At 56.2% G+C, this 16,691-nt stretch overlaps 1 protein-coding gene across 1 annotated transcript; it reads left to right on the forward strand.

Annotated features, from left to right (window-relative positions):
* Window positions 1–517: 517 nt before the first annotated feature.
* On the forward strand, window positions 518–14,050 carry WNT6 (Wnt family member 6). Its single transcript, XM_032355610.1, has 4 exons — window positions 518–987; window positions 10,824–11,044; window positions 11,270–11,604; window positions 13,251–14,050. Exons 1-4 carry the CDS (start codon window positions 908–910, stop codon window positions 13,710–13,712), a joined length of 1,098 nt encoding a protein of 365 aa, XP_032211501.1. The 5' UTR covers window positions 518–907; the 3' UTR covers window positions 13,713–14,050.
* The last annotated feature ends 2,641 nt before the right edge of the window (window positions 14,051–16,691 follow it).

The following is a 16,691-nucleotide window of genomic DNA, read 5'->3' on the forward strand; positions in this document are numbered from 1 at the left end:
CCCTCCCCCGAACGCGGGCTTGAAGAGGCGGGGTGGCTGGGGAGCGAGAGTGGAGGCCTAGGGCTTCCTCCTTTCCTCGAGGAAAGACTGAGAAAGGGGCGTGCAGCGCGGAGGCGGGGCCGGTAAGGGGTGACCCCTCCTGGGTCCGCTGGTCCAAGGATCGAGTTCGGCACCCCTCCCTGGAGCACCCAGCGACCCAGGAGGACTTCCTCTCCCGGCCCCCGCTCCAGCATCTCCCTCCGAACCTCCCCCCCCCCCAACTCCCTCATTCCTGGGAAGTTTTCTCTCTTTACAGTCAACAAACCTGTCAAACGTCTCCCTTCCAGCCCGTCCCCCATTCCCCAGCTCCTCTCCACCACCCCCCACTCCTCTCCACCCTGCTTCCCCGCCCCTCCTTGCCCCCGACTCTGGGCGGCGGCGGGGGGCTCCCAGTCCGCGAGAGGGGAAGGAAAGGGGCAAGGCAGGCGGGTCCCGCAGCCACGGGCGCTCTCGGGCCCCGCCCCGGGACCTCGCACCCTCCCTCAGCAGAGCTCCGCGCCTGCAGCCCCGGGGCGCACGGCTCTCTCCCGAGAGTCCCGCCGCCTGACTGTCGCAACTGCCACCCCACGGCCCCCCTGCCCCCCGCCCCCGCCCGGGCCCCGCTCCCCTCCCACCCCCGCCCCCGGCTCTGATTTCTTCTCCCGAGCGAGCTCGGCGGGAGACACAGGCGCTGGCTGCCCCGTCCGCTCTCCGCCTCCGCCGCGCCCTCCTCGCCCGCGATGGGCCCCCCCGCCGCCGCCGGAGCCATCGCCTCCCGGCCGCCGCAGCCGCCACCGCCGCGCTCGCCCTGAAGCCCGCGCCCCCGCGCGCACCGGCTGGCCCCGCAGCCTCGCCCCCTACCGTACCGGCCGGCGGCAGAGTGCTCAAGATGCTGCCGCCCGCGCCCTCCCTCCTCGGGCTGCTGCTGCTGCTGCTCCTGTGTCCCGCGCACGTCGGTGGACTGTGGTGGTGAGTGCTGCGTCGGGCTGTCTGTCCCCGCGCGGCTCCCGAAGCTCAAGGGTGGGAGCTTCGGGACTGACTGGGGGGTGGGGGGAGGCTCGGAAGCGGGCTCCAGCTGCCTCCGGATCTACCTGTGAGCGGAGCCCAGCTCCTGGCAGGGGAGGTGCGTGCCGCTTTCCTGCCGGCCCCTGCCTGGGTCATTTCTAAACTGCCACTCAAACGTTCCTCAACCTCTACTCCGCACATTCTGTTGTTATTTCCTCCTACCTTTGCCACACACCCTTTCCCATCCTTCCCTTTCCCCCTCCGGTTATGCGCTCAATCCAGGTCCTCAAGGAACTGGCACGTGGGTAGGAAAGAGCTACCGAGCAGACAGGGGAAAGATCTGTAGTCAGAGATCCGAAGAAAAGAATGTGTAAGGAAGGCCCTGGATTTAGGGGAGGAGGACTGGATTTGTGGGAAAGAGAGGAACAAGGTGGGAAGCCACGAGGCAAGGAGGGTCAAACAGCTGTCTCTTCCCCGCCTTACTTTGCTCAACAACCCACCAGCTTCTGAGTGCTACTTCAAAGTGGACAGTAGTGGCGGGAAAAAACGTAAAGGGAAACTGAGTCAGGGCCCCCGCCTTTCTCTACATCCTCCTTCCGGAGCAAAGAAGAGGAAGAAAGACAGGAAAGGGACCCGGGCTCCCGGTCCTTCCAGATGTGGGGGTCACGAATGAGAAAATACAGCCTCGGAGGTACCGGAATCGTGAAGGGTCCTCGTGGAAGTGAGGGAGGCCTGGCCAACTAGGGAATGGGGACGTAGCCTCCAGACCTGGCCCTACCTAGAGCAGACACCTACGGAGCTAAGGTCTCGGGAACTTTGAGTCTTGGGGATGGAGAGCAACTAGGAAAGTGGGTGCCGGGTCGGGACCTCTCAGAGATCTGGAGTCCGTAGACCTTTTTTTTTTTTTTTTTTTTTTTTTCCTTCCCGGTTTTTCCAGAGCTGCAAAGACCCGCCCGGAATAGCTGGGTGTTTAAAGAGGGGGGACTTGGACAATATCACTGGTGCATCAGCCAATCCTAAGAAAGCAGGGTCTGGCCTATTTGCATAGCGCCATATCATTGGCTGGATTCTCTATCCTCCACTCCTCCCCCACCCCCCGATTTCGAAGGAGGGGTGGGGCAGGCAGATCCTTCTCTTCCAGTGAGATAGGGAGCTGGATGCCCACACAGGGAGCTGCTGGCTGCGATCCCTGTTTCGTGATGCGGGAGAGATGTCCCTCGGGGGTGTCAGGGAAGGAGCAAATCGAGGATGACCCAGGTCCGGGCTAGGGGACTTGCAGCTTTAGATCCTGGCTTAGCATAATTTAGCATAATGATAGTATCGGTCTTGAAATAGCTCTGAGATCCAATCTCGGCCATTTGTTAAATCTGTGACCTTGGATAAGTCAGTTCTCCCTACACCTCAGCGTCTCAACTATAAAAGTGAGAAACAATCCCCAAATGGGACGGAATAGGAGGATTTGATGCGGGGACCTACAAAATGATCTGACGTTGGGAGGTGTTCTGTAAATATTAAGTCCTCTCCTTCACTCTGCGGGTTCTCCTGGCCAGAGTCTGTAGGGGTGAAAAGGAGGATTAATTTAAATTTAAAAATCCAGTGGCTCTTGGGTGGTTCAGTCGTTAAGCATCTGCCTTCCGCTCAGGTCTAGATCCCAGGGACCTGGGAAGGAGCCCCTCCTAGGGCTCCCTGCTCCGCGGGGAGGCCTGCTGCTCCCTCTCCCACTCCCCCTGCTTGTGTTCCTTCTCGCTGTCTCTGTCACTCTCTCTGTCAAATAAATAAATAAAACTTTAAAAACAATCAATTTAAAATCCAGAGTCCCAAGCAAAACTTTGTTAAGGGATCTCTGTCTAGTGTCACAGACTCATACTTTCTCATTTTGCCGTTTCTCAAGGCATGGAGACCGGTCTCTCCCTGATGGTGGTTGTCCTCCTACTCCTTTTCCACTTCTCCAAATCATTCTTATTCTTCCAGGTAAAATACCACATCCTCCATAACACTGTCTCTTTGTCTTTCCTCTTTTGCCTTCTGTGTGCTCCCACTGCGCGCACGCAATGGGTAACTATGCTAGTTACTTCATTTTACTGACAACCATCCCCTCTGTGGTCCTTCTTCCCTGCTCCTGGAAGGCAGAGTCTTTGTCTTTGGGCCCTGGAGGCTAAAGGGGCTGGGGAAGTTGCGGAGTGTTGCTGAATTGGTTGATTCCCTGAGACTTGTGTCTGTGGGGGTTCCTTTGTTCAGGAGGGGCTGCTGCAGGGGTGACAAGCCAGAGGAAGAGAGGCCTGGTCCCTTGGAGACTGACCCTGGAGCTAGGAAGCCAGGAGTGGGGGAGGAGGTGAGGAGGGCAGGTGTAGGAGAACACAGGGGCCTTCATGGCTGCAGCTGCAGGGCGAGCTGGGTGAAGAGTGAGGGGCTGGGGTGATAAGGTGTCCAGCAACTGCCACTCTCAGCTGCTTCTCAGAGTGAACCTGCCTCTCCCACCTGCACAGGCCCCCTCACTCTCTTCTGTCTGTTTCTTACACTTCATTCCTTTGGTCTGATCCCAGATTACTTTCTCAGGATCTTTGACTCTACTTGCTTCTCTCTTGTCCCCACCCCACCATCACTCTCCAAGATCTGGTTTGGGCTGGAGGGGTGGACCCAGCATCCCCAGTGGCCTAAGGCTCCTGCCACTCCTTGCACACCCCTCACCCCCCCCCCAGCACTGCCCCCCATACCAGCTTTACTTTAGCTAGGAATTTTATCAGGCCTGGGGCTTCCAGGCTGTTCCCTGATGTCTAGGATCTAACTGCTGGCCCTCTTGTCCTTGCTTCTCAGAGAATGCTAGCCAGACCGGAGCTCTAGCAGACAGAAAGGCGGCAGCCATTGTAGTGCACTCGGACATTCTGGTAGCAACCAGGCTGGGGACAGAGAGGACCCCAGGAACTCTGAGTGACTGGACTGCCCAGTTAGGAAAGGCAGGTCCTGTAGGGGAGTGATCCAGGTCCTGGAATAGGCTTAGGTACCCAGCTCTGGATTCCAGAAAAGTTTCCCTTCCACCTTGTTTCCCCTCCTTCTTCCCGCTCCATGCAATGCATGCTTTTTAAACTCTGCCTCCAGCGTCTCAGTCTGTGTCTTTCCCATCTGTAACCATATCTTTGTAAATCGCAGAATCCTAGATTCCAAGACACTGGCCAGGCTCTCTTGAGGTCATCTTGTCCAGCCCACTGCCTCCAGGCCATCCAGCCTGTGGTCTGGCCCTGACGGATCCCATTCTGAGAGTGAGGCAGAGAGGGAAAGTCTGGCTTCCGGGGGCACCCTTCCAGCCTGCTCTGAGCCCCTCCCACCCTCCCCCAGGAAGTTCTTCTCAATGTCTGACCCATCTTTATTTATGCCTTCAATCAGTGGTTGTGGAAAATAGCTCACAGAATAGCCATATCAGTCTCCCTTCTTCTCCCTTCCTCTTTCTGTTTTATATTTTCTTTGAAAGAAACCAACCCTCCCCCTTGTTCCACAAGCAAAACAGCACCCAGTCTCACTCCCTTCCGCCATCTCATCTTGCCTTTCTCCCCCTCCCACCCCTTATGGAAAGGAAATAGGAGCCAGAAGCCTAGGACAGTCTCATCTCTGGCCCCACAGGGAGTCAGGGAAAGGACCCAGGCTTCCTCCTGACACCCAGGTTTTCCAGCTGAGAGCCCCCCACCAACAGCTCCAGGCTGGGCTTGGCCACCCTCTTCCACTGCATCTTTAACTGACCCTTTGTGGGCAGTCCAGTAGCTGGCCCCCATTGAGCTCAGGGTGGGGTGGAGAATGGGGGTGGGGTGGCCATCCAGTACCCCCCTCCAGCCTCCCGCCTTGGCAGCTTCCCCTGGAAGGAGACAATGGGGCTGTGAGCAGAAAAGGGCAGGGGCAAAAGGAGGCTGACTTGATTCGGCCCAGAGCCCACCAGAGGGCTGGCACTGGGGCATTTCCTGGGTGTGGGGGGGGCAGCCCCCTCCTGCCCCATTCTCATCAGAAGCCAGGAGTTGGTGGGGGGAGAGGTCAGTGGGAGGTTTGATCACCAGGGCCCAGTAAGGGGGGATTCCAGAATGTGTACTTTGATGGAGAAATGCAGCTGTGGACGGGATGAAGCGAGGGCGGGGGGGTGTGGGCAGCGAGGCCCTGGTCAGTCTGGCAGCAGGGCTCCCAGCCAGCAGAGGGGCGGGGGCGCCAGGGGACACAGTATCCTGTGCCTGGGGACTGGGCAGAGCGCCCTCTAGCCTGTGTCCTCCTTCCTGCCCGGGGCAGGGTGGGGGGAGACCTTGGGTGCTTCCCCTGATGTGCCTGAGGTGGAGCTGAGGGAGGGAAAGGTCGCTGGGAGGGATCTTCTGTTTTCCACCTGGCCTCCAAAGATGTTTCCTCTCGTTCCAAGCCCCTGATTTAAGCCAGAAATGAGATCGAGGAAGGACTTGGAGATCATCTAAGCCAATCTTCTCACTTATGTTTAGAAGTCCAGCAAAGTCCAGGGACAGGAGGGGACTTGCCTCGGGCCACCCAGGAGCAGCAGTGAGGATCGGGGCTGGGAGTCGGCCACCTGCGCAGTAGCTCTTCCCTGCACTCATTCAGTGAGGGGTGGGGGTCAGGAGAAGGGTATAGGGCCATTCTTCCCATGCTTATTCCCCACCTCAGCATGGGAGAGCAGAGGGACATGACAGATTCTCCTCAGAGAACCCACTGGAGGGTCAGTGTGTCCATTCCGTCTCCTTCCACGGCCCTGACCCGCAGGAAGCCCTCTTGGTGGGTGAAGGCCTTCAGGGAAGGGAGAGCCCCTGCCTCTCCCAAGAGCTACAAGAAGGGGAGCGGTGTGAGGAGCCGGGAAGGGCAGTGTCCAGGATGGGGCAGTGGGAACCAGATTGTGGGAGAGGGGTGGCATGGGGTGTCTGGTGGAAGGGGCGGTGGGGAGGTAGGGGTTAAAAAGGAGCTGGGGCATCACTGGCTTTGATGTGGGGGTGGGGGTAGGGGCTGGGGGAGAGGGAGCAGTAATTACCGAGTTAGACAGAGCAGGACAGGACGGGCGGGCGGGCACAGGCCCGGGCCCAGCCGCCTCAAGCAGCCGTCAGGCAACATTTTTCTGCCCCTTCTCCACCAACCACCTCCTCCACCCCCGTGCAGCCCCCACCCACAGCCCCAGGGCTCAGGGCTCCCTCTGCTGGCTTCTAGGAGGTGGGGGTCAGACTAGGGACCCTGAGGGTGAGTGTGAGGAAATGGGGGGGAGGCATGAGGCTCTTCAGAGGAGGCTGGGCATAAAAAGGGTCTGTGATCTCCTCAGCCTTAATAACCCACACAGGATTGCTCTCTGGGGGAAAGGGAGGGGTCCTGGTGGGTGCTTCTGGTCCAGGGGCACAGCCGGCAAAAAAGGACATAAGTCAGGGAACCTAGCTGAGGATTAAGGGCAGAGAGTTGGTGAAAAGGGTGTTCTCAGGAGCCCACAAAAGCTGCCTGGGCTTCGACTCCTTGTCCTGCACTGGGCAGGCTCAAGAGATGAACCCAGGTGTGGCCGGGAAGGTGACACCCTCTTGCTGGAGCTCACGGTTGGGACAGACCCCTTCCCTGTGTACCAGAGAAACAGGCAGGTGTCATTTATTTCCATTTCATAGTTGTGGAAACTGAGGTTCAGAAGGTTAGGACTCATTCATTCACCAAATATTAAGTTCCAGCTTCACGTGTGAGGGACTCGCTAACATCTTAGAACAAGCAAATGTCAGAGCCCAGATCCAATCCCCAATCGCAGACTCCCCAAACTCTGAAGGTGTGCTATTGATGACATTATACGACCAGAAAACAAGACAAAATAGTCAAATGAGCGACACCGGGGTGATACCAGAGGGCTGGCACTGGGGCATTTCCTGGGTGTGTGGGGGGGCAGCCCCCTCCTGCCCCATTCTCATCAGAAGCCAGGAGTTGGTGGGGGGAGAGGTCAGTGGGAGGTTTGATCACCAGGTGCAGGAGAGGGAGGTCAGTGAGGGCTGGGGCTCAGGGGTGGCTCCTTGAGGCAGTAAGATCTGAAGTGAGCTTGGAGACATGGTTTCAATGACTGCAGGGTTGGAAGGGCGTGGCTCTGAGTCCAGAAAGTTAGAGGTGTAATCTGGGATGAATGCAGAGTTAGCCAACCCTGCTAAGAGTGAGGAAGGGCAGCAGGGAAGAGGACAGGTGAGGGCCCCTGAGGTCTTCTGATAATCTCATGTGCTCATCACCCTCCAGCCCCTTTGGTTTCAAAAATATTCACCTCGGGCCACCTGGGCGGCTCAGTCGGTTAAGCACTTGCCTTCAGCTCAGGTCTTGATCCTGGGGTCCTAGGATGGAACCCCGGACATGCTGGGCTCCTCGTTCAGCATGCTCCTCCCCCTGCTCATCCTTTTTCTCTCTCTCTTTCTTGCAAACAAATAAATATTTAAAAATTTTTTTTTAAAAATATTCACCTGAATTCCTTGCAGTAAGGATCTGTCCATTGAGTGGCCTGAGTCTCACCTCCCTCCTTGGATGTCTGTCTGTAAAATGGGGGGTGAGGTGGTTAGAAGAGGGCTAGGTGGTTTCCGGCGTTCCCTTTGGCCCTCTGAATCTGGGCATGAGAAGGTAGTTTAGGCCAGAATCTGGGGCCCCCAGGGCTTAGATCTACAGATGTTGCCAGTAGGAACTGGCTGGTCCCCTAAAGCCACCTCACTTGGCTATTGATTCTACCAATCAAGGTCCCTGGGAGGGATATCTTGGCACCAGCCAAGCCAGTTAGAATGGCCAACCCTAGGCTTGTCCCTTCTTGTCTGCATACTGATTTCTCTTGGGATTAGCCTCATTTTTTTCTATGCCCAGGAATGGCTATTTGATTAGGATCTCAGATCCTACATACTACACATTCTCTGTTTCCTACCACCACTGGGCTCCAGCCCCGCAAACATCCAGACGCTCCCATATGGGCCCATCTTCCCTGGGCTGACCCAGGGCCGATGCCGACTCCAAGACCAAAAAAGCAGAGTGGATTCCCTAAGGTAGCAAAAGGGAAGAAAGGAGGATAAAGGAAGAGGGGAGATGGGGAGATTCCCCCCCCCACACACACACTCTTCTGGACTTTTCTTTCCTGTGACTTGGGGATGGGAGCGAGGACAGCAGGGCAGGGAGGAAGCTGGTCCCTTGGGATTCTAGCTGCTACTATTGCCCATCCCTCCTCCTGACCAGCTCGTAAACAAGCTTCTTTCCCAGGCAGCCAGCCAGCCCGGGGAGCCAGACCCGGACCAGCAGCTAACTCTGGGGCAGCCCCTCAAAGGGCTGGCCCCGCCTCCTGGAGGGCCCTACCCTTCCTGCTCCTCCGGATCCTCTCCTATCTCTAGCCCCTGGCAAGCAGACAAGGTCTGGAGCTTTTTGCTTTTCTCCTGGCATACCCCCACCCTCTCTTGCTTCCCCAGGGTAGGAGGAGTGAGAGGAGAGGGATGGGGTCAGAGTAACCTTGAGAGGATAAGGCCAGTCAACCTTGGGAAAGTAGGGAGTTAGCAGAGGGCAGGGTTGGGATGGGGAGGCTGGGGAGCTTGGTGGCATGGGGTGGGGGGGGGGGCATGTGGAGGGGAGGGAAGATGAGTTTGCAGAGCTCCAGACTCCCAGGTGGCAGGCCAGGACCTGGACAGCCCCAGGGAGGCTGATTCCCTGCCTTTGCATCCAGTGTGGGGGGAGGGGCTGGGGAGAGAGGAAGCTAATCAGGAGTCCTGAAATCACATGTGGACAGGGGCCTGGTCTCTAGTTGAGGACGTTGTCCTTAGACGACTCATTCATTCATTCAAAAGCATGTATTAAAAGGTTTCATTGTGTTATTATAGTGATCATTCATAACATGCAAACTTTTGTAATAAAAACTGGGGGAAATACGAAGTAAGCACCTAAAAATCTGCTATGGGAAGCAAAAGAAAATGTCACTTCTAACTCCCAAGGTGCTCATTGTCTTATTCTCTGACCCTATACAGCCATGCTGGAAGCTGCCTCAAATTCTTGTTGTAATGAGGTGGATAAGTGGATTGGGGCAGGGGGCGGGATAGATGATCGTGGATAGAGAGAGAGATAAGGACTGTCTACACTTGAAGGTCATTGGGCCCCTGGGAACCAGCTTGGGCTGCCCTACCCCACCCGTGGCCCACTCCCCATCACTCCCTCCATCACTTCTCTAGGGTCGGGAAGGGGTTGGAGCTGGACCCTTGCAAGCTGCGGTGGGAATGTGGGAACGCAGTGATGAGCAGGTCTTAAGCATGGAGGAAGGAAGGTCTGGACTGTAAGTCTCTTCACTGAGAGAAGAATCACCACTTCAGGATTACTTGGGTAGGGAGATTGACAATGATCGGACAGGGTGAGGTCTGGTGTGGCGGGAGAGTAGGAGACCTTAGAGGACAGAGCTTATACATTTTCCTGAAACTCTCTCTTCAAGCATCTCACTCCCCAGAGTTAAGAAGTTCGATCTTAAGACCTAAATTCCACTCTCTGCTGCTCAAGCCCATTATATCTCCTTGTCCTGGGGCCTGAACACGCCTGGGCAGCCTGTACTTTTGGAGCAGATGGGGGGGGGCACAAAAGCTGAACTGAAAAGTAGGCCACCTTGACCTTTGGCACCTAGCTCCCACTTTCCTCTACGTTTTCTATCTCTTGGTGCCACTTCTCCCCAGTGGGGAGTCTTTATCTGCCCTCTGCTGAAGGGTTTTGGGGGATCTTGAATGACGCTCAGGTCCAAATGCTCCCCCCCACTCATTCCTATAGCGAGCTCCAGGATCCCAGCTAGGCAGTCAAGTCTGAGCAATCAGATTAAAGCTGTTCACTGGGTTCCCTCTCTCCAAACCAGTCACTGCCAGAGACGTCAGGGTTTGGCTTGCTGCCCTGCTGCTCTGAAGAGGTCGCAGACCCTGGAGCGGAAGGGTCAGTGTCACTTACTTCACAGTCATGCTTCAGAGTCTCGTTCCCCAGCTACTTCCTCCTGCTCTCCGGTTCAGGGAAGCAGGCTATCATGGTGCCAGGGGCCCAACCTTCCCGTTTTACAGAACAAAGCTGACCTGGCCAGGGAGTTGTGGCTGCCTGCAGAGCTCCCCTTCCTAGCCATTCTAAAATCCTATGGCCTTCCATATCCTTGGGATTGGCCCTGTCTTTCCTGCATCAGGACTGTTCAGCAGCCAAAATCAGCCTGTTGTCCACTAAAACCAGATCCTTATTTGATACTGCCTACTTTTCTCTGCATCTCTTTATGATTTATGACTGTTTTTTACTCTGACAGTTTTCTTGATCTTCTTCTGTTTATTTCTTCCTTGCCTGCCTTTTGGCTCTCCTGGTGCCGTGTGCCTTGACCTTGAGTCAAATTCCTATAAGGATTTATTAATGAAGATATGCACAGAAGGATAAGACTGAATCATTGCCTTATTGCAATTTTAGTCTAAAATCTAGTTAAGAGGGGCCCCTCAATCCTTAAGCGTCTGCTTTCAGCTCAGGTCCTGATTCCAGGGTCGTGGGTTTGAGCCCCACCTCCGCTCTCTGCCCAGCGGGAAGCCTGCTTCTCCCTTGCTCACTTCCCCTGCTTGAGTTCCCTCTCTAGCTATCTCTCTCTGTCAAATAAATAAAATCTTTTTAAAAAAATGAAATAAAATCTACATAAGAGGGAACATGGAACCGTAGGAGAACCAGACAGGACAATCTCAAACACCGTTCCGGTGGGGGAGACAAGAGCCGCATGCCAGCCCTTAGTCCTGGGCTGAGCCGGGCTGGTCTCCCTCCCCATCGCCCCAAGCCCTCTGAGTCATACCCTGGACCTTCCATTCTTTGCTTTCCAGGGCGGTGGGCAGCCCCCTGGTCATGGACCCCACCAGCATCTGCAGGAAAGCACGGCGGCTGGCAGGACGGCAAGCCGAGCTGTGCCAGGCCGAGCCAGAAGTGGTGGCGGAGCTAGCCCGGGGCGCCCGGCTTGGGGTGCGAGAGTGCCAGTTCCAGTTCCGTTTCCGCCGCTGGAACTGCTCCAGCCACAGCAAGGCCTTTGGGCGCATCCTGCAGCAGGGTCAGTGGGGGCAGAGCAACCAGGGAGCGGCTTTTGCTTCTCTGGGGGATCAGTGGGGAGGGAAGTCGGAGGAGCCTGCCTGAGCCCCACCCGTCCCACGAGTCTGTGCGCACCCTGTCCCGACCCTGTCTCCCAGCCACGCAGCCTTGCCCCTCCCTGCATCCCGCACACACCCCCCACCCGGCCTCGGTTTTGCCTGCTGACTGCCCTTCCCTGCGCCCGCAGACATCCGGGAGACGGCCTTCGTGTTTGCGATTACTGCTGCGGGCGCCAGCCACGCGGTTACACAGGCCTGCTCTATGGGTGAGCTGCTGCAGTGCGGCTGCCAGGCACCCCGCGGGCGGGCCCCGCCCCGCCCCCCGGGTCTGCCGGGCACCCCCGGGCCCCCGGGCCCCGCCGGCTCCCCGGATGGCAGCGCCGCCTGGGAGTGGGGAGGCTGCGGCGACGACGTGGACTTCGGGGACGAGAAGTCGAGGCTCTTCATGGATGCGCGGCACAAGCGGGGTCGCGGAGACATCCGTGCCTTAGTGCAACTTCACAACAATGAGGCGGGCCGGCTGGTGAGTGGGGGCAGGGCTGGGTTAAGAGCCTGTGTGGGTGTGAATGTGCGAGTATGGGTGGGTGCGAGCAGACGTGGGTGAGGGTAGCGTCTGTGGGAGCGTGTTGGTGGACGTATGTGGAAGTGGTGGTGTGCGCAAGGTGTGGGAGTGTGTTGGGGTGTGGAAGCCACGTGGTAGAGAGGGACCACTTGGGGAGGTGGGCTGGGGGTGTAGAGGGGTGCGTGGGAGGTAAGGGGGCCTGCCTGAAAGAAGGAGTCCCTTGGGAGGCTGGGAGGGCCTGGCGCGGGTGGTCTAATGGGCAGGGTTGGGAGGGGACTCCCAGGAAAGAAGACTCTGGGCCTTTAGGGACCTCAGGTAGGGCAGACAAACCTCTGAGACCGAACAGATGGGACAAAGCTTGGGCTAGGTAGAGACTTAGCTGCCCCAGTAGGTGCAGAGGAGGGTGAAAAAAGCTGGGTATGAAAGAAAAGATAGAAGTTGGGGCAAAGGTATGGGGTCTGGAGGTGGAGGAGTCTGGTGAGGCCCCGAGGGGCTAGAACGGGCCCAAGAGGGAAGGGCTTGGAAAGCTGTGAAAGACAAAAGAGTAGAAATTGGTGAAGGTAGGAGAGAGTCAGGCAGAGTCCAGGAAAGCTGTGACCGAATCTGGGTACTTGCCAACTGGCTACCCATCAACCCCAGAGTGGGTCCTGCTCGGGATCCTGGCAGCCTCTCCCTTTCCCTCTGCAAGGAGGAGGGCCCCATGAGCTACTTTTTAGGGACAAGAAGCTGTCTGGGTCAGAAGTTTCCAGCGGGGCGTGTGAGGAAGGACAGAGGCCTGGGGGTGGGGGTGAGGCATGGTAAGGGGACGGGTCTGTAGATCAGGTTGGCTTCAGGACTCTGAGCTTCCAGAGATGATCTTCCTGGGTCGTCTGACACCATACATTTCTAGAGGGGTTGTGACTCTTAGACCTCAGCTTCAGACACAAAATAGCAAATAAGGGGCAGGAGTTCTGGGTTCCAGTTCTCAGTAATGCATTCACAGTGGGCCCTCCATCACCCTACGCCTCAGTTCTAGGGTACTCTGGGGATGCCCCCACACACATCCTGTGTCCTCCAGGGTTCAGGCCTGAGGCATCAGGCAGGGGCTAAGAGGGGGCCCAGAGAGGAATGTCCGGACAGGCCCACATACCTGTCAGAGACGGGTGGGGAGGGGTGGCAGAGACAGACGCCCAGGAGGCCGGCTCTGCGACTTTGCTCAGCCCTGCCCGGGGCGGGTTGGTAGGTTGGTAAGAGGAAGAGAGTGCGACAGCTGCAGCCCTTCCCCACCTCCCTCCAGGGAGAATCTCACCCTTGCGGTCCATTCTCCTTTCTCTCCCATTCCCTGACTTTGGATCCTGCGGTCTTTGTGCTACTCGGTACAGCGCCCCACTCTCCCCACTTCTCTTACTCTTCCATCTTGATCATTTTTCCTTCTCTCAGAGCTTTTGCTCCCTGGATTTCCTCCTCTCCACCTGGCGCTCTTTTTATCTTTGGTCTGCTCTTTTCTCTCTTCTGTCCACCCCACACCTTCCCACCCTCTCCACCTTATTCTAGGTCGGTCCTCTGGGCCTTTGCAAACCACGCACCCCTGATCTGTCCCCATCCGCCCGCTCCTTTGCTCCCCGCAGGCCGTGCGGAGCCATACGCGCACCGAGTGCAAGTGTCACGGGCTCTCGGGCTCGTGCGCGCTGCGGACCTGCTGGCAGAAGCTGCCCCCGTTCCGCGAGGTGGGCGCGCGGCTGCTCGAGCGCTTCCACGGCGCCTCGCGTGTTATGGGAACCAACGACGGCAAGGCTCTGCTGCCCGCGGTCCGCACTCTCAAGCCGCCTGGCCGCGCCGACCTCCTCTACGCAGCCGACTCGCCCGACTTCTGCGCTCCCAACAGGCGCACCGGCTCGCCCGGCACGCGTGGCCGCGCCTGCAACAGCACCGCTCCGGACCTCAGCGGCTGCGACCTGCTGTGCTGCGGCCGCGGGCACCGCCAGGAGAGCGTGCAACTCGAGGAGAACTGCCTATGCCGCTTCCATTGGTGCTGCGTCGTTCAGTGCCATCGCTGTCGCGTGCGCAAGGAGCTCAGCCTCTGCCTCTGACGCGCCACCCGGCGTCTGCGGGACTTCTGGACCCCAGCGGGGGCTCTGCCCACCTTCTCCTGGCCACAGGCCACCTCCCATGCCTCCGGAAGCTGAGAGGCGGTGGGGCTGGAGATACATGGCTGCCCAGGAAGGCCCAGGGGGCTGGAGAACAGCACACCCCCGACCCACAGGGAGCGCTCTGGAGGGCTTCCGGGATGAGGCTACGCAGTCCCTCTCGCCCTTTGGCCCCTATATGGAAATCAAAGAGCCAGTCTCTAGGCCTCTGGATGCAGGACTCCTTAGAACTATTGGCCATGGGGTGGGTGAGTGAGTTTCGTATCAATAAAAGTATTTAAACCAATAGGACTGGGCCCACAGTTTGGGAGGGGAGCTGGGCTCCCTGGGGGGCTGCCATGGGGCCAGGCTTCTGGAGGAGTGTGTAAAGGAAGCTGGTTTTGACAGAACTAGCATCCTTAGGTCCCTGTCTTCTCACCTATTGGATTAGGCTCTCCTGGTCACCTGGTGATGAGCCACTCTTGTCACATTTCTCAGCCTGGATCTGCAAGCTGGGGAAGACCTAAGCCATCCCTCTTTAAAGGAACAGATTGAACAGGTCTAGGAAAGCAGACCAGAAGCCTCCAGTAGTGTACTTAGCCCTCAGACGAGCCCTCATCTTAGTTCTGGGGGACTGTGACACTTTCATCTGCCCTTCTGTTTCTGTGGCCCCTGGGGAATTCAAGGGTAGACACTTAGGGCCACCCAAGCCCATAGGATTAAAGCACTTTATAAACTGTAGAATGTGATGAAAGGATGTTATTAGTGACATCAGACTTTGTTACCATCAAAACTACTTCACCTGCATTAGCATCCAAAAGGCAGCCCTGAATAGCATTTCTAATCACACTCAGAGGGAGATGAAGCAAAGTTGTCCCAAGCTTTCTCTTGGCACCTAACCACATTTCCTTCCTTCTGGTTCTTTCTCAGGAAGCTGATGTTGAGGCTGAAGAGACAGAGAGGAAAGGTTTGGGGTTCTGGGTTCTCCAGAACTCAATCTCATGCCTCCATCTTCCTCCAGAGGATGGGGGAGGGCATAGGCAAATGGCTGGGGTTCAGGGGCCCCCAATTCACCCACCGTCCAAATACTGTAGTGGAGAATGACTGTCCCACCAAGGTATGTAGGCAAAGCATGAGCTCTGGATTGAGGCACTCTGGGTTGGAAACTGCTGCTGCTTAGAAGGTGACAATATAGGCACGTTAGCCTCAGTTTCCTTAGCTGTACAATGGGAACACCATCATGTCTCAGTTATCTATTACTGCATAACAAACAACCCCAAAATAATTACTTCTCATAATCCTGTAGGTTAGGGATTTGCCAGATTTCAGCTTGGTGGTTCTGCTCCTTATGGCAGAACTATTGGCTGTGGTCCTTCACTTAGCCACCTCCTGCAGTGGCTGGGCTGGGCTGGACAGTCTAAGAGGCTTTCCTCAGATGTGTCTAGTGCCCCAGGCCTCCGCCCTGGCCTCCTCCTCTCTGTGTAGCTAACTTGGGCCTCCTCACAGCATGGTGGCTTTGGCAGAGTTAGACCTCTTCTCCAGACTGGCTTTCAGAATAGGTAGTGCTGCGTGTGAAGGCAGAAGTTCCTTAAGGTCCAGCTTTGGAAGGTAACACAACCCTGCTGTCACAGAACCAGCCAAAATTCAAGGGAAGGGGAAATCGACTCCACCACTCAGTGGGAAAGCGCCAACACCATCATAACCCATTCACCTTCTCATAGAATCATGAGGAGAATTTTTTTTTTTTTGAGATATGGAAAGCACTTAGCATAACCTTGGGCATCTGAGTTTTCCTTCCTGCCTCCTCCTGGCTCCCTTAGGTCAATATATTGGGCACAATAATTTATGTCAAGCTTATATTTAATAAATGGCAGTTAGTGTGGGAGTGGGGATAGCTGATGTTCTCAGGGAAGACCCTCATTGCAAGTGAAGATACCCAACTCAAACTAGCTTAGATCAAAGGAATGAATTACTGGAAGAATAATGAAAAAGGGAATTAATTAACTGGGTAGTCCAGAGGTAAGATGGAATTCAAGCACAACAGAACCCAGGGGCCCAAACGATGTCATAGGTCTTTCTCCCTTGTCTTCTTCCCTCATTACTGTGCCCACGTCCATAGTTTCTACCTTATCTCTGCTCTTTTCATACTGTCCTCATTACCTGCTGCTACAGATAGACTTTCTCTATATGCCAGCCCTATGCCCACATTCTTAGAGCTGGTGGTCTAAAATAGAACGGTTTTTCCAGCAAAAGCCCTAAGGAAGACCCTGATCTGGCAGCTTGAGTCACTTGCCCATCCCCAAACCAATAACCATCCAGGAAGATGCATTACCATGACTGGGACTGGTGCCCCCCAACCCCCACCCAAGATCGCAGGTATTGGGGGCACAGAGAGGAGAGAAGAGTGTTTCAAATGAAACAAAAGGAAGGGGGAACTCATCCTGGACGTAACAGACCTAACCCACGCTTTCCAGTGCATCTGTCCTCTCTCCCCATAATGCCTCTGCATGGACCTCTTGACACAGCCTGGTTCAGTCCTCGAGAATCAGAGAATCACGTTCCGACCCCAGAGGGAAGCATGTATGGAGAGGGGGTATCGGGTGTTAGTGGGAAGGAAAGGGCATCTGCGTTTTCCTTCCTGCCTCCTGGCTCCCTTAGGTCAAAGGCCCCAGGCTTCTGGGAAGTGTCATGGAGAATCTTGACTCAGCACCTCTCTACTCAACAAAGTTTGTATAACTTACCAAGGGAGAGAGTAGAATTAGCGTCGTGGGCCACATAGAGAAAAAAAGAAGCTCCCTCAGGAGCTTATATCCACAGCTCTGCCTTCCCCAGAGCTGGGTTCAATACTCAAAATACGTAAATTATAAATAAATAACAATCTCCTGCACTTCTATCAGAGACCACTAGAGGGCGCACAGAGTCCAGCTTCCCTATTAACAGAGC

The sequence above is a fragment of the Mustela erminea genome, chromosome 8 (assembly GCF_009829155.1).
Source record: "Mustela erminea isolate mMusErm1 chromosome 8, mMusErm1.Pri, whole genome shotgun sequence".
Taxonomy (NCBI): Eukaryota; Metazoa; Chordata; class Mammalia; order Carnivora; family Mustelidae; genus Mustela; species Mustela erminea.